Raw genomic sequence first — 24,195 nt, forward strand, 5'->3', positions numbered from 1 at the left:
ATCTTCCCCCCTGCCAGAAACTTGTTCCCAGTAATTCAAATGAAGGGTTTCAAAAAGAGGATAGTTAGCTAACTGAAGTCAGGAGCTGGACTTGTTGCTGAGGTAGCCAAATGTGGTTTCCTTCAGATGTTTTTGGATTACAGATCCCACCATCCTTGCTGGTGCTGATGGGAGTTGGAGCCCAGCGACATCTAAAGTACACTATCCTGGCTACCTCTGATGTAGCTCAATACAGTAAATCAGAGTTGAGACTACATTCAGAGCAGAAAAGTAACTGAGGGAGCACATGAGCTGCCTACACCCCCAGATCATCAGAACCACCATCAGAAGAGCAAGCAGATGAGAACATCTGGGCAGCCAGTTCTCCTCCTGGAGATAATGTGCAGGGTGTGCTTTGCTGGGTAGAGCTATAAAATATTATTAGGGAACATTAGGGATTATTAGGGATGGCTTTAAAAGAAGACTGGACAAATTCATGGAGAAGGATATTGATCGCTACCAGCCATTGTGGCTCTGCTCTGCTTCCATGGCTGAGGGCAGCAATGCTTCTGAATGCCAGTGGATAGACACCACAAGAGAGGAGAGGGCTCTGGTGCTCAAATCCTGCTTGTGGGTTTCCCACAGGCATCTGGTTGACCACTGTGAGAACAGGATGCTGGGCTAGATGGGCCATTGGTCTGATCCAGTAGGCTATTTTTATGTTCTTCTAATATTGCTATTTATTTATACAAACACTGCTATGCCACTCTTCATCCCAAGGGCCCCTCAAAGCAAGAAAAAAACCACAACAATTAGAAACTGTCTTGTACAGTAACACCAGTACATTTGCCATAGCTGCTGATATAAATAATGTGTGTTTTCTTCTGCCAAGCTTTGCAAGTGGAGGCCTACCTGTATAGTGTTCATTGCCTTGTGCTGCACAAGTCAGCAGTTGGGCCATTGAAGAACCAACTGCTTTGGAGGTGCTTCCCAGGTCCTGAGCACATTTTTCAAGCTGAATGCAAAAAAGCGATGCGAACATTAAGCAAAGGTAACATCACAACCCACCACAACACACACACACATTCCTATCCCTCAGCCCATGGAACATTGCAGCCACTGACCACACAGAAGTCTTGCACACAGCAGTGCTTTCTAGAAGTAGCGCCCACACTATGGGATACAGTTCAGTTTCAAGTTATCCTGGTTATTAGCTGTTTCAAATAAAATAGTTTCCACCTGGAGCCAAAAGGAACATAGAAATGGATCTAGGGAAACTATTCCACCGCCTAAGCTCCACTGCCAAGAAAGCACCATCACTTGTAGGAACCCATGTAACCTGCAAAGGTGGGAGCCATCTAGATTACAACCTCAGTAAATGGATGGGCTCAGCAAAGGGCTGTTGTTTGAAGGAAGCATAGATGGACCAGTGGTGTGAATGGCAACTCTGCATGCAAAGATCTCTGTCTCTACCTGGCAGAGTGGGCCATTCTGGGTGATTGGTTATTTATTTATTTATTACTCATCCTCCTGCTCCTCTAGTGGGAGGTGGTAATCTATCTCCAATGGAAGGGAGTTCTATTATTTAGGAGCCACTACAGGAAGGCCCTGCTCTGTATCACTGCCAAATGGACAATGCCTGTCAGTAGTACCACCACCAGGGCTCCAGTTGGGCATTTAGGCAGATAGTGTATTTCCTGAAAGTGTACTGTGGCTCCACCTAGGAGCATCATACAGCAGACAGGCTGCAGAAGTCTGCATCAGATGTAGGTGCTGGATGGTCTCCAGGGGCCAGCCCCAAACTGTAATCCAATTGTGAGGATTCTGCACTAGCTGCACCTTCAAGGGCAGCCCCATGCAAGCACACTGCAGTAATCCAGTCATGAGAATACCCAGCATAACAGTGGCCTGGTCCGGTCTAGGAATGGCTGTAGCTGGAAATATTTTATGTATATATTTTTGTGTTTTTGATATTGTGAACTGCCCTGTTATCCTTGGTTGAAGGGTGGTAATGAAATTTAATAAATAACCACTCCTTGTCACTGAAGCCACTTGGGACACAGGAGGCGGCTTAGAATCTGGCAGAAGTCACAAGTCACAACGTATTAGCAATCTGACTCAGGAAAGGCTGTCCATAAAAAATGAGGAAAATGAAGACCGTTTTGTCCTATGGCCACTCGTTTGTTTTGTTTATTCTGTTTCAAGCACACTTGAAATTGTTCAACCATCCAGCACCCCCTTTAAATAAAACATATGTTTGTGTGGTTGGAAGGGGTTATTTTCTTTACTTTTTGCTCTTGTTCTTGCTTTTATTATTTTTTGTGTTTTTATTTTGTATTTTTATGCCGTGAACTGCCCTGAGATCTTCAGATGAGGGTGGTTTACAAATTCAACAAACAAACAATGAATGCTGTCCTGTTTACCGTTTCTCCTGGAAGTGGTTTCAACTGCCCGTCAATGGCTGCCATCTTTGCATCCTGCAGCTCATTTTTGAGTGTTTGAACCGTGTTTAAGGCAGAGTCGATTTCCATGGGTCCACAGGCTTCATGCGCCTAGGCAGGAGAAAATGAAGCAGAAAACAGGCTTATTATCAAAGCTGCTCTCCAACCATTCTGACTAACAGTCATGCTCACCCTGTCCACACATGGCATTCAAGAGTGGCCACATTAAAACAGAGATGCATGTTGGAAAGAAAGTATCACAGATCAAATGCTTCAGCTAGACCAGGGGTCAGCAAACTTTTTCAGCAGGTGGCTAGTCCACTGTCCCTCAGACTGTGTGGGGGGGCCACACTATATTTTTTTTTGGGGGGAATGAACCCCACAAATAACCCAAAGATGCATTTTCAATAAAAGCACACATTCTACTCATGTAAAAACACGCTGATTCCCGGACCATCCGCGGGCCGGATTTAGAAGGTGATTAGGCCTTGGTTTGACTACCCATGAGCTAGACACTTCTTCAGTTTTATCTGCTTCAATGGAGCCAGTTCTGGTGTTCAGCTACAATCCATGAGTTGTTGAATACATGAAGAGTGAGTAATAGAAAAGAGGCACAAGACTAATAATCTAAAGCCTGGCTGGAATGTGTCCATGAACTGAGATAATGCTTGCCTGGATGGAGAGTGTGTGTGTGTCAGTACATAAAACATTTGTGCGGCTGAGATGTACCCTATGATACAAAAGTAAGAGTCACACCTGTTGCTCCACTCACTTCTGCACCTGGACCCACCTACCTTTTCATCTCTGATTCCCCCTCTCAAAGGAATGTGGCCCTCAGAAGGCTGTCTCGAAAGGAATGTGGCCCTTGGCCTTAAAAAGTTACACCCTTGATCTAAAGTGACCTTTCCAAGTCTTGAAAGGGCCAATTACTTTGAGAATTAAGAGTCACATGGATGGGGAACCTGTGGCCTTCCAGTTGTTACAAAACTTCCGCCATCGTGATTACTGAATGATGGCTGGGAATGATGGGAGGTGGGGTCAAGGCATCATCTGGAGGGTTACAGGTGCCCCATCCCATCTGTAAATGCTTTACTCAAGAGTTGGGATGCCTACATACCTTTTGGGAGGCAGTCCTTAGCTCGGCAAGGCTGGTGGCAAGATTCTTGGCGCACTGGCTCAATTGCATCGCCGCAGCCTGGTCTGCCACTGTAGGCACGGCTGCTTTAGCGGAGGCCACCATTTTGCTCCCTGGCTATTTAAAGAATAACAGAAGAGAAGGCAGAGTACCTATTGGCCATTTGTCCATGGAGCTTATGCATGCAACATCACCAGGGAGACAAACATTTCAAAGAATCCAGATTAGATCTGGCACCTGATTGAAAAAGCCTGAAAAGTGCAATCCTATTTGCCCACCCTCAATCCACCTGAACACAGTGGGTTTATTTCCAGGTAAGCAGGTATAGGATTGCAACCTCTGTGAATTAAATTACTGTTTCAAAATGAAAAACTATTTCTGAATGACAAAGTATATTTTCTTGGTTTCTATACTACTACTAATAAATTTTTAGTCCACCTCCCTCCCCCCACAAAAAGTCCTCAAAGCACCTTACAAAAATGAACATAAAACCATCTAACACCCTGTGTCAGATCCAGCTACACCCACCCCACTAGAAGGTAAGCAGAAGATTAAATAAAATGTAAATGTTTTTCCTGGCACCTAAAAACAGGGAGTGATGGTGCCAGGTGAGCCTCCCTAGGGAGAGCACTCCATAAGCTGGGAGTCACCAGTAAGAAGGCCCACGCTTGTGTTGGCATCTTCTGTGCCATCCTCAGAAAGGGATACACAGAGGAGGGCTTCAGATGAAAAATGTTGGGTCTGGGTAGACTGACGTGAGGAGAGGCGTACTGGGTCCCTGAGCTGCATAACGCTTCACGAGTCAAACCAATACTTCGAATTGGGCCCAGAAACGAATTGGTAGCTAGTATACTCAGGCTGGGGTTAGCGTTCTGTGCTCTTGTTGACTGTACCTGGAGGAAGATTTGGCTGGAGTTTATCAGTGCAAGTTGAGCACTCAAGTCCTCTGCCTGGGCCTGACTTCCACGCACTCCCTGGACAAGCTGTGGAATGTGATCTGCAACATTCTGCAGGGAACAGACAGAGGGAAGAAATGTTCAGGATTCAACAGGATCCCCAGCCACACACACATTTGCTGCAAGGAAGTTCCAAATAGTTATTTAAGAGTCTACCATAAAATTCACCAGTAGAAAAATAAATAAATTGTTGCTTTAAAACATAATCAGCAAAATTGAAACAAATAAACAAAATTAAAATAGAATTGCATACTCAGAAGCAGCAGCTTTAGAACAAATTGGGTTTGTTTCTTTTTACTACCAGTCAGTGACCTCTTGATTTTGCTCCAAAAGCTCCAGGGCAACTCTTCTGCAAAGAAGTCAAAACTCTGCCTATAATGGTCCAGTCCAGTGAGGGCATATGCATGCACCACTGAATAGAGAACGATGTGCACAGGTACATCTGTTATACATTATGCCTTCCCCAGTTTATTTACTCCGACTGGATGATCAACAGCCCCCTCAAAAAAGCTACACTGGGACCGATCTGCTAAGGACAAGCTATCAGCAATTTTGAGACTGGGGCTTTGTGTGTGCAGTCCTGACTGCTGTGTTTGTGTAAGATGGATAGGGCAAAGATGTGGCACATTGCCAGCACAACATGTGGCCTTCTTTCTGCACCTCTGCAAGGATCAGTTCTGGCCTCAGGATTTTCTTTAATTGCCCAGGCAACCATCGCCAGAAAAGGAAAAAATGCTACCCTTGGAGTGCACTATGAGCTCATTTCACAGATTTGTTTGGATACAGCAGTGCTATCGTACCACCCAGGGATCTGAGATAAATGCAGAGCTGTCCTGTGCTGTCAGAGCATTAAGCCCTGGGATTATAAATATGCATCCAGCATGTTTCGCGTTCTCCCACTTTGCCTCAATTCCACCATGAGCTATTTGTTTGGAACGAAGACAGACCTCTGGCAGTACAAAAACCAAATCTCTTATGCACAATGATCAACAGCATCTCATAATTTCCATACTGTAACTCCTTGAAAAAAGAAGTTTAAGAAAACCACATGCAATGATCATTGGGGGGTGGGGGAGAGAGAGAGAGAGAGAGAGAGAGAGAGAGAGAGAGAGAGAGAGAGAGAGAGCGCTGATGGGATTTCCCATATCACAAGACCAGCCTTGATGGCACGTACCTTTTCAGCAGCGGAACCCTGATTTTTTTTTGGGGGGGGGGAGAACCCTCCTTAAAGAGACACATCTGGTGCAGTCCTTTCAGCACTAGGTAAAGACTCCCTTGGGTACTGTGACATTTTATGAGATGTTTATGCCTTCCACTGCTCTTTCATTTTCTGATTTTGAGCTTAGCTCATATCTTTATGTTTGCTTGTTGGTTTTACACTGATGTATTTTTATCACATAAGTACTGTAGTTTACAGGGACGCAGGTGGCGCTGTGGGTAAAACCTCAGCGCCTAGGGCTTGCCGATCGCATGGTCGGCGGTTCCCCGCGGCGGGGTGAGCTCCCGTCTTTCGGTCCCAGCTCCTGCCCACCTAGCAGTTTGAAAGCACCCTTACGTGCAAGTAGATAAATAGGTACCGCTTTATAGCGGGAAGGTAAACGGTGTTTCCGTGTGCTGCGCTGGTGGCAGCTCGCCAGAGCAGCTTCGTCACGCTGGCCACGTGACCCGGAAGTGTCTCTGGACAGCGCTGGCCCCCGGCCTCTTAAGTGAGATGGGCGCACAACCCTAGAGTCTGTCAAGACTGGCCCATACGGGCAGGGGTACCTTTACCTTACTGTAGTTGACAGCATTAAAACATGAAACTGTACAATGAAAACCATTAGAAATTTAAGACATAAGGTGATTAACCATTGTGGAAGTATGTATTCTTCATTGCCTGCATAGGCCTGGTGGCATAGAAACGTTTTCATTAGGTGTTTAAAAGTTGGCACTGAAGGCGCCTGCCAAATCTCTAGTGGCAGAGCATTCCACAGGACTGGGCAGATGACACTAATGGCTCAATTCCTTGTTATTGTCAAATGAGCCTCACCAACTTGGGAAATGACCAGTGATGCTCCTACAAATGATCTCAGTGATCAAACTGGGATAGAAGGGTTCAGGTGGCCCCCAAAGTACCCTGGACCCAAGTTGTTTAGAGCTTTGTAAATTAATACAAGAAACCTGAACCTGGCTCAGCAGGAGATGGTCCGTCAGTGCAGCTGTTTTAACAATGATGTCACATGTCCTCAACCAGAAGCTCCCATCACCCACTTGATCTTGGCCAAAAGACTGAGAAGCTCCCATCAACAATCTGGCTGCCACATTCAGTACCAGATGGAACTTCCAAAACAGGATCAAGTACCACCCCACATAGAGTAATCTAACCTCAAGGCTGCCAACACATGGACTACAGTAGTCACCCAGTAAACTGGGTGTGAATAATTTTATCCAGACTTTGGTGCGCTGCCCTGGAAACTTTTGATGAAGAGCAGATAAGAAACATTTGAAATAATAATAATAATAATAATAATAATAATAATAATAATAGTTTGCTTAGTCCACCTTTCTGTCTCCAACAGCAGACACTGAGAAGCAAATGGCCTTTCATTTCCCCCAGAGATATAGCATGGGGATTCCATAGAGCTACAGCTAAGAACGGCCAGCAGACCTGCCTCCTTATAAAGCTACCAGACATCTTGCAATTCACCTCCAAGTAGCGGAGATAAAGGTGGTGGCTGCCAGTGCAGAATCAACTGCAGCCAACAGCTAGTCTCAGGCTGCCTCTGATTGTCCAGGCTAGAAGCCAACTTCTCCCCAGTGTGAGCAGAGGGTATTCTTGTGGCCCTGAAGATGAGACTTGTTGCCACTTCTGTTGCATGCAGAAATCCATGGAATTGTCTGTCATGCTTCAAGGTTGGACAATGGATGAGAAAACTTAGAAAAAGGGCTACCCACCCAGTTAAAGAAACCTTGGCAGATTAACTGGATTCACCTATTAGGTGTGCATAAATTTACACATGGTACAAACAATGGTGTGAGGTTGTGGTTACTGAGCAGCAAGGGAAAAAACAGTGTCCATGCTCAGTTGTGAATCAAGAACCAAAGTTGTGCAGATGTCACTCCTAGTTCAGCTTAAGCCAGCTTTTTCCAACCAGCGCTGGCCAGGGCTGATAAGAGTTGCAGTCCAAAACACGGAAAGGACACAAGGTGGGGGGGGGGGAAGACTGGCCTAGGCAGCGCCCTCTTGCCCTGATTCCCTTAGACCAGGGATGGGGAAACTGTGGCTCTTTAAAAAAATGTTGTTGAACTCCAACTCCCATCATCGATGAGTGCTGGTCATTCTGGTTGGGGAGGAGGAAAGTGGTGCTTAAGAGTATTTTGCCATCTCAAGCTTGCCTACCTTACAGCTCTGGACAAGTTGCTGGTGGGCTGCCGTGTTCTTATTTGAAATGGCTGCGTTCTGTGAGGCTGCAATGGTCTGAGTTGCAGCTGCTGCTGCTTGCTTAGCAGCAACCTGGAAAAAAGGAAATGCAATTAAGCAGAGGCTAAGAGAGACTGAGAGCAATGGGAAAATCTGTGTGATTTGCTGCAGATCAGTTTCTATAAACACACCTGTAAGTTTCTGTCTTGCAACATATATGCATACTTATATTTACTTGTCAAAATGAAGAAACATCTGGAGGCGTTTATTTGTGTGCAAAAGGACAGGAAGTCTGTTATTGGAAAAAAATAAATGCTGGGCTGACCGTTTGCTTGAAGTCACCCTCCCTTAATTATAAGTATATATTAGCTCCCCTTTGCAAATGTTTGGCACCTGGCTGCCTGTGGTGGATTTAGAGGTTATACTAAGGAACAAAGTAGATCCCATCAGCCTGAAGTCTGTCTACACCTGCATAAAAGTGTAGACTGCAGTGGATAAGAGAGGGTGATTTTGTCAGCTGGGCAGGAAAACAAAATGCTTTTTTCTCTGCCCTCCAGTCTACGTTGGAGCACACCTTCGCCAACATGGTGCCCCTTCAGCCCATCACAGCTGAAGCTGATGTGATTTGTAGTTCACAGGTGGGCAACCACATTTGGTCAGAGTCAGATCTGAAAGCGGCCAGCCCTCCACCTGTCAATCACCTGATGCCACATGACAGGTACAGTAAATGTAAATGCATGGCTGCAAAGGAACACTTCAGAGGGTGGTCAAAACAGCCCCACGGGTCAAGTGGGAAAGGGTGGAGGCCTCATCAGCCCCACAGTCTGCAGTTGTAGTCAAACACATCTGGAGGCCACCAGGCTGGTGAATGTTGTGATGTTCCTGATTGGGAAAGGTAAACAAGAAGAGGTTCCCAGGCTGTATTCTGACCTCTAATCTGTTGACAATTTTCTTCTTGATGGCATTCTGAGCGGCTGCATTGGTGGCCACTCGCAGACCTTCAGCTGCTTCACGGAGCCTCTGCTGCTGGTCCTCATTGTCTGGGTTTGCGGCAGCTCCCTGGCAGAATTGATCACATGCACATACACAGAGGAAATAGGAGAGAGAGAGAGAGAGAGAGAGAGAGATTGAAGTGCTGCCACTTACAGTATTGAAAAGGAACACTTCTGATGCTCTGCTTCAAACCAGTTAATGTTTTGCACAGATTTCTACTTAGATGCTGCATGCGAATGTCATCTAAATGTATACCGTATTTTTCGCTCTATAACACGCACCTGACCATAACACGCACACAGTTTTTAGAGGAGGAAAACAAGAAAGAAATATTCTAAACGAAACAGTGGATGTATGATTTTTGTGGTTCATGCTGTGGCCACAGACATGTGATCTGACAGTGAGTTTGGGGTAGCCCAATACAAAAATCCTGAGGATCCATGTGGATCCGTGCTTTGTAACCACGTTTTAAGTGGGGAGGGAAGGAAAAACACTCAAGGGACAAGGAGCACACGTGGGGGGTGTGGAGAAGGATGCTGCGAATAATGCAGGAGAGGCTCCTCTCCGGCTTTGCTCCTTTAAAACAAGCAGGCTCTGCTTCTATCCCTCCTCCCCGGCAAGGAAACCATGATAGTAACCATTCTGAGACAAATCAAGAAAAATTGTGACCAACACTCCTCCCCAACAAGCGCAGTGAGGTCAAAACACACACACACACACACACACACACACACACACACACACAGAACTGGCCCTAAAGTCGCAGGGCGCTGGGAGAGTGCAGGGGCGCAGGGAGAGTGAATGGAAGCAAGAGAAGGAGAAGGAGCCCTCACACACACACAGACACACAGTGTCAATCCTAAAGTCGCAGGGGCGCGCAGGGGCGCTGGGAGAGTGAACGGGAAGCAAGAGAAGGAGAACGATTCCTCACACACACACACACAGTGTCAATCCTAAAGTCGGAGGGAGAGCGCACGGGCGCTGGGAGAGTGAAGGGGAAGCAGGAGGAGGAGCCCTCACACACACGGAGACACACACAGTGTCAATCCTAAAGTCGGAGGGAGAGCGCAGGGGCGCTGGGAGAGTGAAGGGGAAGCAGGAGGAGGAGCACACACACACACACAGCCCCTGCAGTGGCTAATCCAAAATCGGACAGCAAAAAACTGCAGGCAGGGACAGAGAGCATGGGGTTGTTTTAAAGCAGCCAACTCCCGCTCTGCTTCTCTCCCTCCTCCCCGGCTCTGCTAGCTGACAGGAGCCGCTTACACCCGCTTTGCTGTTTCAAAGCGAGCCACGGACTGCTCACGACTGCAGCAAATTCCCCCGCCATCTGTAGGCATTCGCTCCATAACACGCACAGACATTTCCCCTTACTTTCTAGGAGAAAAAAACTGCGTGTTATGGAGCGAAATTTACGGTATATCTATCTAATCCAGCCACTCCTCTAATTCATCAATCCATAATTCCCCTTCAACCTGGCAAATTGTGCTGAGTACCTTTGCAGCTTCAACCATCCGGGCTGTTGAGTCAGCCAGAAGTTTCGCAGCTGCCAGAAGTTTCTTGGAGTTTTCCATGTCTATCTCTGCCTCAGCATCCGACCTCATGGCGTTCACGAGATCCGAAGTTGCTTGAGCGAGGACCCTGGCCTGCCGTACCATTTCACCTACAACAGTATTGAGTTAAAAATCTGCTTTTTATCTCTCCTTTATCCCTCAGTGTTCAGTTCAGACACATCCCTTTCCTTCCTGACCAACTCTTGTGACCATCCTGATGGGATGTTTGGAACACATTTGAAAAGCACCACAGGCTGTTTTAGTCACATCTATTTGTTTATGAAAACATTTGTGTAGCCCCTCCTCAGAACCGTCTTTACATTACAAGGAAACATCTATAGGTGCAAACACAAAGTGTTGCCATGATAAGATGAAAACGCAACTAATAACTTAGGCAGAGAGAAGTGAATTAGAAGCACCTACATAAATGAAACCCCATCAAAGGCATGGGAATGCAAGAGTGTGCCAAGATGTCATCCGGGGCAGGGCCAGACTGTGCTCTGAGGGGAAACAATCCCAGGGAAAAGGTGGGCCACCACAGAAAAGGCCCTACCTCCACAGGCTGTGGCAGCACCACCTGGAGACACCCCCATCTGACGGTGTGGCTCACAAACCTCCCATCAAATCAACTTGCCATGACAGGATCATTTCATTTCTGTTTAGATTGTGCAAAGTTTTGATTTTCATATTAACAAATATCTGACCGTTACTCAATCTTTCACCATTCTAGATATGCTATATTTTCTCTCTCTCTTGAACCCAGCTGGGACCACCCAAGGAAGCCAAATGTTGGAAGATTTAAGGAGGGTGAAAGGAGGTCTCCTTCACATGGGCTGTGCAGAAATAACTTTAAAGGAGGACCAGACAAATTCTTGAAGCTATTGGTAGCAAGTGGTTTTGTACTACTTCCAGGTATCGCCTCCAAATATCACTTGCTGGGAGGAATCACAGGTGGGGAGAGGCCCTGTTCTTTTGTTTGGGTTCTACTGGGGGCTCCCCATAATGGCACCTGGTGGGCCGCTGTGGAAAGCACAGTCGGATCCAGCTGCAGGGCTCTTCGTAAGTTCTTTGAGCATGTATCTATTTCCCGAAGGACAGGGATGTAGCATTTCCAAATAAATAATGTTCCTGCATGTACTGTAACAAACATTGCTCTGGACTTTACACTCATTTAGTGTTGTATACACAGTATTTATCATTGTGTGCATACAATACTTGTATTCTAGCAGGCATTTTAAGTAAGTTGTACTAGGTCAACTTCACCTTCTTACCTGTGGCCTTTTATTGTTTTAAACACCACACTATTTGACCGAGGCATCATTTTATTACTGATCTATAATGGTGAATGGCAATCTACAAATATCGGAAACAATAACAACGACAGGCACTTAGATAGCACTGTATATAATCCGTACAACAACCTTGCGAGGGAGGTCAAGAGCAATACGAAAACTAACCCCCCACCCCTTTGGCCTCAATCAAGGCTGACCTGCCGCATTCAAGCAGCTTACCAGCGTCCCCCATGGAACTGAAGATGCTCTCGGTGACACACATGATGGTGTCGGTGGCCTGGTCATAGCGCCCAATGGGCTCCCCCCGGCTGGCGAACTGGCGGACGTGCTGCAGGAGATCATTCAAGGCCTGGCTCACCACGCTGGCAGCTGCGCTGACCTGCTTGAGCAGCTCGGAGTCGTCTGTGGCCGCCTGGCAGGCTCGGACACAGTTCTCCACAGAACGATCCACCAGCTTCCCGGCCTCTATCAGCTGCTCCTGACACACAGGGGAGCTGATGGTAGGGCTCACGACCTGTAACGGAAGCACAGCCGCCATGTTGGACACAGGAGAGCTGGCTGTCCCGCCCTCACTTAGTCTTGACGACAACTCTGTGTGGGAATTTAGGCCGAGAGAGGGACTGAATGTCCCAAGGACACCCAATGAATTTTATTTATCAGATTTATATCCTGCCCTTCATCAACAGATCTCAGGGTGGTTCACAAAATAAGAATACAAGATAAAAGCACAAATAAGTAGAAACAATAACTTCCACAAAAGGCTGTAGAGTAGAATATTGATCAACCCATGGCCTGGTTGAAGAGGAATGTTTCTGTCTGGCGCCTCAAAATATATAATAAAGGCACCAGATGAACGTCCCTGGGGAGAGCCTTCCACAAACGGGGAGCCATGGCAGAAAAGGCCTGTGTGTCTGTTTTTTTGTAAGCCACTCCATTTGAGGGGTGGGATCAATAGGATAAAACCCTGCTACACGGGATACACAGGTGGCGGTGGGAGGTCTTGGGCCCACTGCTGTCTTGCAGCCTAACCCAGAGGGAGCCAATGGGGGCCTCCAGATGTTGATGGACTGCATCTCCCATCAGCCTCATTCAGCAGGTCCAATGGCTGCAATCCACATTAGGACAGTATCAGAATGTTGAAGACTGTGCTAGATATTGTCAACATCCATTGAGAAAACAGTTTGCACTCTCCGGTGATGCTTATATTTTAAATAAAAAAGCACAGCCCCAGATGTGTTCATGGATCATAGAACAACAGAGGTGGAAGGGATCCTGAGGGTCATCTAGTCCAACCCTCTGCAATGCAGTTATCACAGCTCCTGGGGCCTTTTTTATTAACTTCTCTGGGTCTCTTTCTGCCTTGTGTCAAACTCCTGTCTACGAGGAGCTACTATTCTGCAAGGGTTCCAACCTCCCACCGACACCAGAGTCGCACCTTCGCACAGGCCACCAGTTGAGAAGTGGAGAGGGCACACTGCGTGGCAGCAGCGATCACCCTGTTCTGCAGAACCGCGTCTTCGGCCACTTGGGCCACATTCTTGGCCTTCAGCACCAACATGGCGGCGGCATTGGCGACTGCTTTGGCAAGACTCATCAACACATCCTGGAGAAGGCAGAGGGTCAAGGAAGAGATTCATGCTTAGTTCAGTTTTATCTCCGACATAAACACATCATTTTATCATCACAAAGCGTATGCCAATGATAACACAGGAACCAAAGAAAGGGTTGCCAGATTTTGAAGAGCATAAAATAGGACACATTTGCCGACTTCTGCTCTTAACTATGGATTGCTATGATGGCTCTAGCCATGAAAAAGGGGATGTGTATTGAAAAAAGAAGACATATAGTCACCATGAGTTCCATTGATCAGTTGAGCTCCATACTGTCTACACTGACTGGCAGTGGCTCTCTAGGAGTCCAGGCAGGAGACTTTTCACAGACCTATCTGGAGATGCCGGGGATTGAACCTGAAACCTTCTGCATTCAAAGCAGATGCACAACCACTGAGAAGAGTTTGGATTTCATATCCCACTTTATCACTACCCGAAGGAGTCCCAAAGCGGCTGACATTCTCCTTTCCCTTCCTCCCCCACAACAAACACTCTGTGAGGTGAGTGGGGCTGGGAGACTTCAGAGAAGTGTGACGGGCCCAAGGTCACCCAGCAGCTGCATGTGGAGGAGCAGAGACGCGAACCCAGTTCCCCAGATTACGAGTCTACCTCTCTTAACCACTACACCACACTGGCTAAAAGCCAAAACACACTTTAAAAAATAATAACGACAGAAGTTAGGAATAATGGTGGTGGTGGTAGTGGTGATGATGATGATAATAATATAAAGCTAAAGGTAAGAACAGAATATGTACTTATGGTACTGAAAACATTTATATTGGGGCCACAATATTTAATTGATTAATTGGTTACATTAACCAGTTTTAATTGACTAAAAATGGCATTCCTGATTAACAGGGCAGCTGATAAATATAAAGCAGAACTGCTTGAAAAGGCCGAACCTGAAATGCACCATCTTAAAGGAGATATTCTCAGTCATAAACAGGAGCGAAACCTCCTAGACCAATCTCCTAACTGCCTAGTGTTTGCCTAACATCTAGAGACAAAAGCAAATAAAAATGCTTCTTGCTTCAGAAATATTGCTTTACCCATACACAAATTTTGCCCATGTGCAAATTTAAATCAACAGAGTAATGGAATAATCAGCTAAAATTCACAGGAGTAACCAATTGAAAACTTATTCAGGGGAGTTGTGCCTCTGAATTATAGACGCTCACAGCAATGTTCTAATCCAAGCTGGAAAAGGAACAGCACAGGAAATGCCCTCACCTGGAATCGTTCATCGGTTTCATTTTCTCCAATCTGTCTGAGAAGCTCGCCGCTGGCTTGCCCGATGCTCCCGGCTGCTGTCAAGACCGTCTGGCGAGGCTAGTTAGGGGGAAGAGAAAGAGATTATGAAGCTAAGCTACCAGGCTAATACAAGGAGGTGAGTTTCTCAGATCCCTTGTTTTCCAGAACATCGATAGAGCATGTTGCTGTACAGAGCAGGCCTCTTATCCAAAATGAGCTGATCCAACTATAGTCTAAATACACAAGGCATCATCATCAGCCAGGAAATTATTTCTTCAAGTCTCAGTCTTCATCTACCCACCCTCAGTCTATTATTAACTTTACACCTTTTCTTCAGTCTCTTTTCATCTGAGCTTCCTTGTCCCATTAATGCCCCTACATCACTTCTTAGGTCTTCAACCTATAAATGTGCAAGGTTTTAATCCCAGCTGAACGGACGGCTTCCCCTTCCCTCATAGAAACCAGACTGCAAAACTGTTTGGTTCTTTGCACAACTGAACATGACTTTAGCCAGTCAGCACCAGAGACTGCACTGCCAAAAGTGCGAGACATTATCAATTTTCAGGAAAGCAAGAGAAAACTATCATTGTGCAGAGGTATGTACTTAGTACTCATTCCAAACTCCTTATCCCTGCAATGCCTTTATTGGATGAACCAAAATGTCACAAAATAATGTGTAAGCTTTCAGGTTCTCAGTAACTCTTCCCAGAACTCTTGCAGAGAACTCCAAAGCTTGCACACTATTTGTGAAGTCTTGGTTGGCCTAAAAGGCAAATTCATGGAGGAGAAGGCTACTGGTTACTCTGCCTCCACTGTGGGAGACAGCGATGCTTCTGAATGCCAGCTGCTGGAACCCACAGGAGGGGAGAATGACTCCTGTGCTCAGACCCTGCTTGTGAGTGTCCCACAGGCATCTGGTTGGCCAATAATAGTGCTACCTTAATATGGCACTTCCTGTTTTGACTATCAGCCTTACATCCTTCAGAACAGCGAACGTGAAGCAAAATTTTGGGAAAGGAGTTATCAATGTGAGCATCACCTGTATGAAATTGTGATACACATACAGGACTAAGGATTTGAATTCCAGTAGGGAAAACACAGCTCAGGCCATCTGTAGCTTAACAGAAGCCTTGCTGGGTTGCATGCATGGACCCCTGTGCTGAAGTGAGAGCATGAGCAAATTCTGAGCATGCCCCAGTTGGTGAAATTCTGGAGAGCTCCATGGGAGAGGCAGAATGTGTGTTAACAGCTGGTAAGTCATTTGGGGGATTGAGAGGAAGAGAAAGGCACACACAGAACACAGCAGCACAGATTATTGGTTTCAAGATAAGACCTAGTAAGATGAAAATCCTAGGAAAGCCACTCCAATGGGGTGGGCTAAGGAGAAGGCAGGAAAAGTCAAACCACTAGTCAGGGCCAAAACCCTATCTAGCCCAGGGGTAGTCAATGTGGAAAATAAGAACCCAAGAAGAGCCTGCAGGATCAGGCCAATGGTCCATCCATTCCAGCGTCCTGCTTTCACAGTGGCCAACCAGATGCCTGTGGGAAACCAGCAAGCAAGACCCGAGCACAAGAGCTCTCTGCCCTCCTTTGGTTTCCAGTTGGACCACAACTGCCATCAGCTCCAGCCAGCATGCGCAATGGTGAAGGAAGGTGGTGCAAGCTGAGGTCCAAATAGAGGGCACCAGGCTGGGGACATTTGACAAGATGCACACCACATTGACTAACTCTGCTCTACCCAACCATTTAATAAGGAGCGACATCATCATCTTGCCATTGGGAAGTACCCTTAAAAAAATGCAACTGTGCAATTTTTCACAGATTTCAACATATCCTTTCCCCAGTATCTAGTGTCAGATCTCTGTGCTTATGAGTCAGTTCTGTGACTTCACCTCTCCTGACGTTGGCTCCACAGCCTTCAGCAAGTCCGACACAGCTCCTGCAAGGGTGCGGGCAGCTTTCAATAGGTCCTCCCCACTTCCAACGTCATCATCCATTAGCGCAGCAAGAAGCTTGACTCCTTTGGACATCTCAGTGAGGTTTGAAGAGATGGTGGTGATCGCACACCCCACAGCAGTGTAGTCCGTGTCAACTGGGTCACCTGCCAAACAGGAAGGATCAGCCACGGATGGGCCAGTAAATGAATAGCCCCTAAAGTCAACACAGAGACCAGCAGTTAACAATGTTTTCTTTCCTTTTGTTTACTAAGTCATGGCTTGGGAACTTGGTGCCTTCCAAATGTTGTTGGACTACAACTCCCATCATTCATGATAGCTGAACACACTGGCTGGGGCTGATGGGTGTTGGACTCCAACAAACACTTGGAGATCCACAGGTTCCGTGTCCCTAGCCTATATTTTATAGAAGCCTTACTCAACCTGGTGCCCTGTTGTACTACAACTCCCATTGTCCCTCCCCACTGATCATGCTGGCCGAGGCTGATGAAAGCTGTAGTCCCAACAACTTCTGAATGGCCTTCGGGTCTTCATCTCTGCACTAAGGTTTTAGTGCTACTGCACTGACACTTTATTATTACTATATTTGTATACCACTCTTCATCCAAAGATCTCAGGGTGGTGCACAGCATAGAATTACAGAATAAAACCACAAAGTACATAATAAAAACAAGAAGAAAACAAAACAAACCAGCTCCCCTTTATTACACAAACAGCCCAACAACAAGAACCCACTGAAAGCATACAAATTAACATGGCTAACCTGACCCAACAATCCCCCCACATGCAAACAACTCTCGCTGCAGTCAACTAAAGACAACCAACCATGGCCAGCCCCACCCCTCACTGCCAAGGAAAATAATAAATGAAAAGAAAGAGAACTTACCCACATGACACTGACACAAAATGCACACACTAAGTAAAAGAATATAAGCTTTACCACTCCCTCCCCCACCTTATACTGTACACAACACTAATGTCTCACATCAAATGGAACTCATCTGTAGAAAAGACTCTACAACCTGAAAGAGAGTCAATGCACGTACATATTTTTGTAAATCAAGAAAATATTTTATATTTTTTAAACTATGTGCTGCATGAATAATCCAATGTTCAGCATCATTGGAAGACCATACATTCTAGTGTTACGAGACAGGGAGAAAAACTTTTCCTTCTCCACTTTCTCCAAATCTGCGATGAGAAAGATTCTTTTCTACCTGTGACCCTGGAGAGCTGCAGCCAGTCAGAGTAAATAACAAATGAACAATCTGGACTAATTGTCTGACCTGCTCTAAGGCAGCTTCCTACATTCCTTAGGCTTCTTTGTACAGTTCCAAATGATGTTTTAGCATTGCCATCTGAATCCACCCATAGTTCCCCATTTCTCCTGCATGAAGGTCTGCAGCCATCTGCAGAAGGGAAGGCTCTTGAATGACCCATAAGCCAGCATGACGCTGCAGAGGTACCTGCACACCAGCGACTACCAACTCACCCGCCGTAAGGTTCACAACAGAAGCTGTTCCTGCAGTGATGGCGTCAACCTGAGAGTGTATTTCATGTTTGGATTCATCCACTTTGTTCTGAACCCAAACTCTGGAAGCCTAGAAAGCAACAGAAAAGGTCAGCTTCAACATGCATAGCCACCTGCAAGAAGCACCCGTGAGACAGTGAAAGTGAGTAGGCTCAAGTCAGAGGCAGGGATTGGGTAGGAATTTGTTCAGTCTGCTTTTGTAGTGTATAGACTGGATTCGGTAGTCCAAAGTAGCTCACAGAACAAACACAATTGATGATGCATTTCTCCAGATTCAAGGTATGCAAAACAGTAACAGTATGTATTTTACAGGAAAAATGTTTATTTTACAGGAAAGTGCCATGAAAAGTATTGTATCTTAGGGGAAGCTCTGTCTGGACCATTTGTGTGGATTCTGTCAGAAAATCTACACAGATCAGGATGGAGCAGATCTATGACTTCAGCGCCAGTGAGACTGTAACAAGAGCTGACAAAGGGCTTGTTCACAGACTGATGAATCTGGTTGTTTCCTACAGGGAGGGGCACCCAACTGCATGCTGCGAATTGCCAGATTTAACACCGCTTTGCATAACGGCGAAAGAACATTTTCTTGAAAGTCCTGCCAAAATGCAGCACAGGCATCTGGATGCGTGGGGAAATCAGCAAACTATCACACAGCCCACCTCCATTAGGTTTCTGCTTGGCCAGCCCAAGACATTTTGCTGTCTGAGGCAAAGGGTAAGAAGAGACCCACCCGACACCCCTCAATTTCATGTTCAGAATGAGGTTGGCCTTTCAGTACTGGCAATGGGATGAGATGGCGTCCTCCACTGCAGGTTAGTTTTTGGGGCGCATCACCTACCATGTGAAAAGACAACTTCAATCTGCAACAGAGGGGAATGGCAGATGCGTGTTGTCCCCCTTCCCCTCCTCCACACCTGCCGCCTGAAGCAACGACTTTGCTCTGCTTAACTGGCCCCGGACTTACCATGTCGTTTCCTAACGGCGGGAGGCTGTCCACTTCGGTCAGGTCGGCCTGGGCCTGCTGAACCGCATGCATGCTGGTGTTGATGGTTCCCATCAGGGCCTGCTGGGCAGAGGTCTAGGGAGGAAGAAGGTGGAGGAAGAAAGGTGCCAGGGGCAGCTCACAGGCAGCTCTTGGGAGAGATTTTCAGAAAAAGACACCTCATCCCCAAAGATGAGGAGTGCGCAGCAAACATAATGAGGTCAAATAATCAAGAGCAACAAAGATCAGCCGAGCGTGCTCTGAGGAATCCGTGCTGGGCAGTTCAAGGAGGAAGAGTCAAGTGAGGTTATTTTCGCCGGGGATTCTACCACAACTAAATCTGTCAACAACTGTTAGAGCAAGAGATAATATCTGCATCAGGGTGGGCAGGTGGGTGGGAGCGGCCTGTCACCACCAGCACTATTCATTGGGTCACATCTAAAGCCGCCTCGGTTAGAGACAGTCACATCCCACTCAGGCAGAAGCAGGGCTGGTGAGGGTTGTGACCCCGGGGGCAGGTTTGGCACAGGGGTCCAAGGCTCCCCACTGCTGGCTTGACCTTTTCCTCTTTCTGAATAAATCTGGGGAAAGCTGAGGTGGTTCGCCACCTTCCAGTACAAAGGCTGTTGTGATGGATGAGCCTGATGATTGTTCACAGATGAAGGACACAAACTCAGCTTTGAATCTCTTCTGGGATAAGTGACCGGAATCCTCCCAGAGTCCTGACACCACACCAGGTTCATCAGCAAATGCTTTCAATTGCTGATTGGCATGTGCATTAAAAGGTTTTACTGAGGGAAAACTAAACAGACGAAACATCCTGATGCTTCAATGTACCTCTCAGCCGGGAATAATGATCCTTGGCTGACAGTGGCAGTAAGAAGCTGTGAACTTATAAGTCTGTTCCTTTACAGTTCTGTCTTCAGCTCCTTAGCTGCCGGAAGCATGACATGACAGGGATGTGTCCTTGGAAGAAGCGAGTAATAGGGTGGGAAAATCAGGCTGTTCAGAGTTTTAACTCCTCTGCTCCCAAATCACAGTCGATCTTTACAGGACATTCTACAGCCAGTATCCCCAACTGAGGCACAGCTCAAGCCATGGAACTAGCCAGATGGACCAATGGATGGCCTGGCCTCTTATGAGGCTGGTTCCTGTGCTCCGAGCACCCTTCTGCCTGTGGCATCACTGCCCCCCCCTTTGTGTCTTGAAGCTCTGAAAGAGCATCTTCAGAAGGGTGAAAGCCCCAGGTAAAAACCAGGAAGAGGTTACGTGTTGGTGGGGAGAATAACAAAAGGCCAGAGGGTTGCTTACCAAGGGAGGCATGTGCCCTCTGTGCATCTGGCCAACGGTCACCTGCTGCTGCGGAGAAGGCATGCTGCCAACGTTGAAGGTCTCTGGCCCTGTGGAACCTGAACGCATGACAGCTGGCAGGGCGACAGAGCCATGCTCTACTTTCCCTGTTCGGTTGAACTGCTGCTGCAAGATTGTCGATCTGCAAAGGAAAGCATGAGATGCAACTGCAAAAAGTTGTGGATTTCCCCCCGGTTTGTTTTTACCTTGCTCCAAGAAGCTCAAGGCAGAAAAACCGTTCTCTTGCCCTTTTTTCCTTGCAACAATCCTGTGAAGCAGGTTAGACTGAAAACCTTTGTGGTTTAATGGGGTGCTGAACCCAGAGTTTCCAGCCAGATTGCGTGGGGTACACCACATTCCAGCAATCAAAAGCCGGAAGTACTACACATACTACACATACACACCTCTTTCCAAGCAAGCAAGAGGCATCTCCATTCCAGCCCAGCAAAAGCACTTGAGAAGGATGCACAGCAGGGCCAGGGAGGGACAGGGCCTAGGGAGAAGCCTGAGGGTCTCAACCAAGATGCCTGGAGGGCAACATTGACCTCAGGGGCCTGAAGTTCCCCACCCCAGTCAATGATGAAGATTTGGGCCTCTTTGGAAGTTCCAGCCGGTGCAGAAGCAGTGACCAAACTGTTGATGGGGGCATCTGGTGGAGAGCCTGTGACCCAATTGTTTAAGCACTTGCACTGGCTGCCCATCTACTACCATGCCATGTTCAAGGTCCCTGCTTTAATTTACAAAGCCTGAACAACTTAGGTCCAGGGTACCTCAGGGACCACCCAAACCTTTATCCCAGCCAGATCACTAATATCATTTGCAGGAATGTCACCGGCAAGGCTCATCTGACAACAACAAGAAACTGAGCCTTCAGTGCCATGGGCCAAGCCTTGTGGAATGCCCTGCCAAGAGAGATTCAGCAGGTGACTTCTGTGCCAACTTTTAAATGCCTGCTGAAAATTCTTCTATTCTGCCAGGCCTGTGCAGACAATTTGGAATATGTCTTTCCACAACACTTAGCTGATTTCTGATTTTAACTTGTTCATATGGTTTTCATCATATGGTTTATGCAAAATTGTTGTGACCACCGTCAAGCCTAGACAATGAGGTCCAGCTCCGAGGGACTTCTGGTGGTTCCCTCACTGCAAGAAGTGAGGTTACAGGGAACCAGGCAGAGGGCCTTCTCAACAGTGGTGCCCTTCCTGTGGAATGCCCTCCAGTCAGATGTCAAGGAAATAAACAACTATCCAACTTTTATAAGACATCTGAAGGCATCTCTGTTTAGGGAAGTTTTTAATGTTTGAAGTTTTATTCTGTTTTTAATGTCCTGTTGAAAAACCGCCCAGAGTGGCTGGGGAAACCCAGTCAAATGGGTAGGGTAGAAATAATTATTAAATAATAATTATTATTAACCATGCTGATTTTTAAATTAAGGTATGCAAATACTTTTATAAATAAAAGTGCATTCCTTGTGTTGTACTTTTCTAGCTCAGCTACACACTGAAGGGAAGATTGACAGCATCCCACTTTTTGTTTTCATTTTTAAACTAAGCAAATAAAAAGTGGTACCCCAAATATTTCATCCGCCTGCCTCTTTTGAGGGTGCTTTGCCTGCCTGCCACTAATGACCTTCTAAGGTCTCTAAGAATTCTTGTTAATTTCCCAAGGAATTCCAAATTTCCATGGAACCATCTCAGTAAAGGGTTTTTGCTTGGTTTTGCGTTAACTGGGGCAATGCAATAGAGGGAAAAGCTCCACAACCAATGGCTGCTCCTTGTTGGCTGACACATTTACACAGCCTGGGGCAGTTACAGGACAGAGGTTATGTAATTCAACACAGCAAAATTAAAGATTTTAATTTGCAATTATGTTATGCAGAACAACATACTTTTTAGGCGATACGGATTCTTCCAACATTGTGGATTCCTCATCCCCCTCCAGTCCAAAACGGTCCTTACTTTGCTTCTGCAGAACAGGAGACACCAGAAAGAACTTCAGCCATCACCTCCTCTTTGTACATGCAGCCTATTTTACAAGCTAAGAGTTGCTTGTCCTGAAACACTGGAATCTACCCTTGGCTGCAGACTCCACACTATGTGACTCTGAGAGTCACTTTGCCCACAGACTCTCTTAGGGGAAGCCAGAGAGCCAGGAAGAGGTGGAGCGCCTGACTATAACATAGACGCTTCGTGTGAGCGCTGCCAAGTTTGATGGCGTCTTCAGGCCAGGTATGTTCCATCTCAGCCGCCCCTCTGGCCAACTCTATCCTTCTCCCTACCTGGAAAAGGGCAGGGGGTATGTGAGCTCAGGAGGGCTTGTGCTGTTTACCTTATTTTATTGTATGTGGGGGCTGAGGAGGTTTTAATTTTTCTTTAAATGCTGTGGAATAAAAGCTCCGTCCCCACTCCAGCAGTGCATACCAACTTCCTGGACATCTTAGGAAGTGGCGCTGGACTGGCACACAGAACACACAAAGCTCTGTGCTATGGAGAGTCAATGCAAGTCTAGAATTATTATTATTATTATTATTATTATTATTATTATTATTATTATTATTATTATTGCTCTGTGCTATGGAGAGTCAATGCAAGTCTAGAATTATTATTATTATTATTATTATTATTATTATTATTATTATTATCATCATCATTGAAGTGCAAAGCCAGCATTTCAAGAAAAATAACAGTGCCTCAGCCATGGTGTTTCTGGGCTGTTTGGGGAACCCCTGAGCTGTGTGGAGCCCCAGATCTCTGTCCACTGGCCGGGCCCTGGAAGCTCCATCACTTACTGGAACCCATGGGAGTGTTAGGAGGGGGGGAAATGATATTTTGGCTGTATCAGGCCCTAACTTTCCATCCCCAGGCAAATCTGGCAGCTTCTCTCCCACTCAGCAAAGTATTGAGAGTTTGCCTTCCCATGCATTAGTGTAAATAAATACATAAAACCCAGCTGATACCACTGACCCAGCTTCACACCCAGAAATCTTTCAACAAAACCGCATGACATAGTTTCTTTCCCGACGGTCATCAGAGCATTTACCTTCTTGAGGATGATATCAATGTAACCTGCAATTAGTTGAGAGATCTGCTCCCCTTCAGTGGTTTGCACCGAGTAGTAACTTTCTTGATACTCCCCAAAATCCTAAGGAAATGAGACATTTATTATTTCTAAAGTAATTTGCCATTAGTAAGGTAAAATGGTAAAGGTAAATGACCCCTGGACAGTCAAGTCCAGCCAAAGGTGACTATGGGGTGCGGCGCTCATCTCACTTCAGACTGAGGGAGCTGGCATTTGCCCACAGACATCTTTCTGGGTCATTTATCTACCTGCATTGGCATGCTTTCGAACTGCTGGGTTGGCAGAAGCTGGGACAGAGCAATGGGAGCTCACCACCATTGTACAGATTCATACTGCTGACCTTCTGATTAGCAACCCCAAGAGGCTCAGTGGTTTAGACCCCAGAGCCACCCACGTCCCACTTCTCTATTAGTACCATTCTACTGATGATAAACAGAAGCAGAGTGTAAAGGCCTGAAGATGGGCAATGGAGGCAGAACAAGGTCCTCCAGAGTAACTGCCAACTCTGTTTTCATGAACTTGGCGCAATCAGACCAGGTTGTAATTTTATTTTTCTATTGGGGGCTCAATACCAAGCACATCAGGTTCCCATCTAGTAGGGTGTGGGAAGGGGCCACAGCTTTTTGGGCAGAAGAACACCTGCTCTGCATGCAGAAGGTCCCATGTCCAATCCCTGGAAGTGTCTC

The 24,195-nt window shown here is 46.5% G+C and overlaps 1 protein-coding gene across 7 annotated transcripts in view; it reads right to left on the reverse strand.

Moving 5' to 3' along the window:
• TLN2 (talin 2) overlaps window positions 1-24,195 on the reverse strand; it is a 185,369-nt gene that overhangs the window by 61,052 nt on the left and 100,122 nt on the right. For 6 of the 7 annotated variants that reach the window (XM_081887549.1, XM_081887554.1, XM_081887548.1 and 3 more), the window contains exons 11-26: window positions 23,471-23,572; window positions 22,320-22,396; window positions 20,393-20,573; window positions 19,064-19,177; window positions 18,058-18,166; window positions 16,503-16,711; window positions 14,590-14,688; window positions 13,185-13,352; window positions 11,969-12,263; window positions 10,401-10,570; window positions 8,842-8,970; window positions 7,891-8,004; window positions 4,449-4,562; window positions 3,538-3,672; window positions 2,403-2,531; window positions 892-994 (exon numbers count right to left, since the gene is read on the reverse strand). In XM_081887549.1, coding sequence (XP_081743675.1) covers window positions 892-994; window positions 2,403-2,531; window positions 3,538-3,672; window positions 4,449-4,562; window positions 7,891-8,004; window positions 8,842-8,970; window positions 10,401-10,570; window positions 11,969-12,263; window positions 13,185-13,352; window positions 14,590-14,688; window positions 16,503-16,711; window positions 18,058-18,166; window positions 19,064-19,177; window positions 20,393-20,573; window positions 22,320-22,396; window positions 23,471-23,572 — 2,248 coding nt within the window. The remainder of the gene's footprint in view (window positions 1-891; window positions 995-2,402; window positions 2,532-3,537; window positions 3,673-4,448; window positions 4,563-7,890; window positions 8,005-8,841; window positions 8,971-10,400; window positions 10,571-11,968; window positions 12,264-13,184; window positions 13,353-14,589; window positions 14,689-16,502; window positions 16,712-18,057; window positions 18,167-19,063; window positions 19,178-20,392; window positions 20,574-22,319; window positions 22,397-23,470; window positions 23,573-24,195) is intronic. The other variant, XM_081887553.1, reaches the window with a different exon arrangement.

The sequence above is a fragment of the Podarcis melisellensis genome, assembly GCF_964234715.1.
Source record: "Podarcis melisellensis genome assembly, chromosome: 14".
NCBI classification, from domain to species: domain Eukaryota; kingdom Metazoa; phylum Chordata; class Lepidosauria; order Squamata; family Lacertidae; genus Podarcis; species Podarcis melisellensis.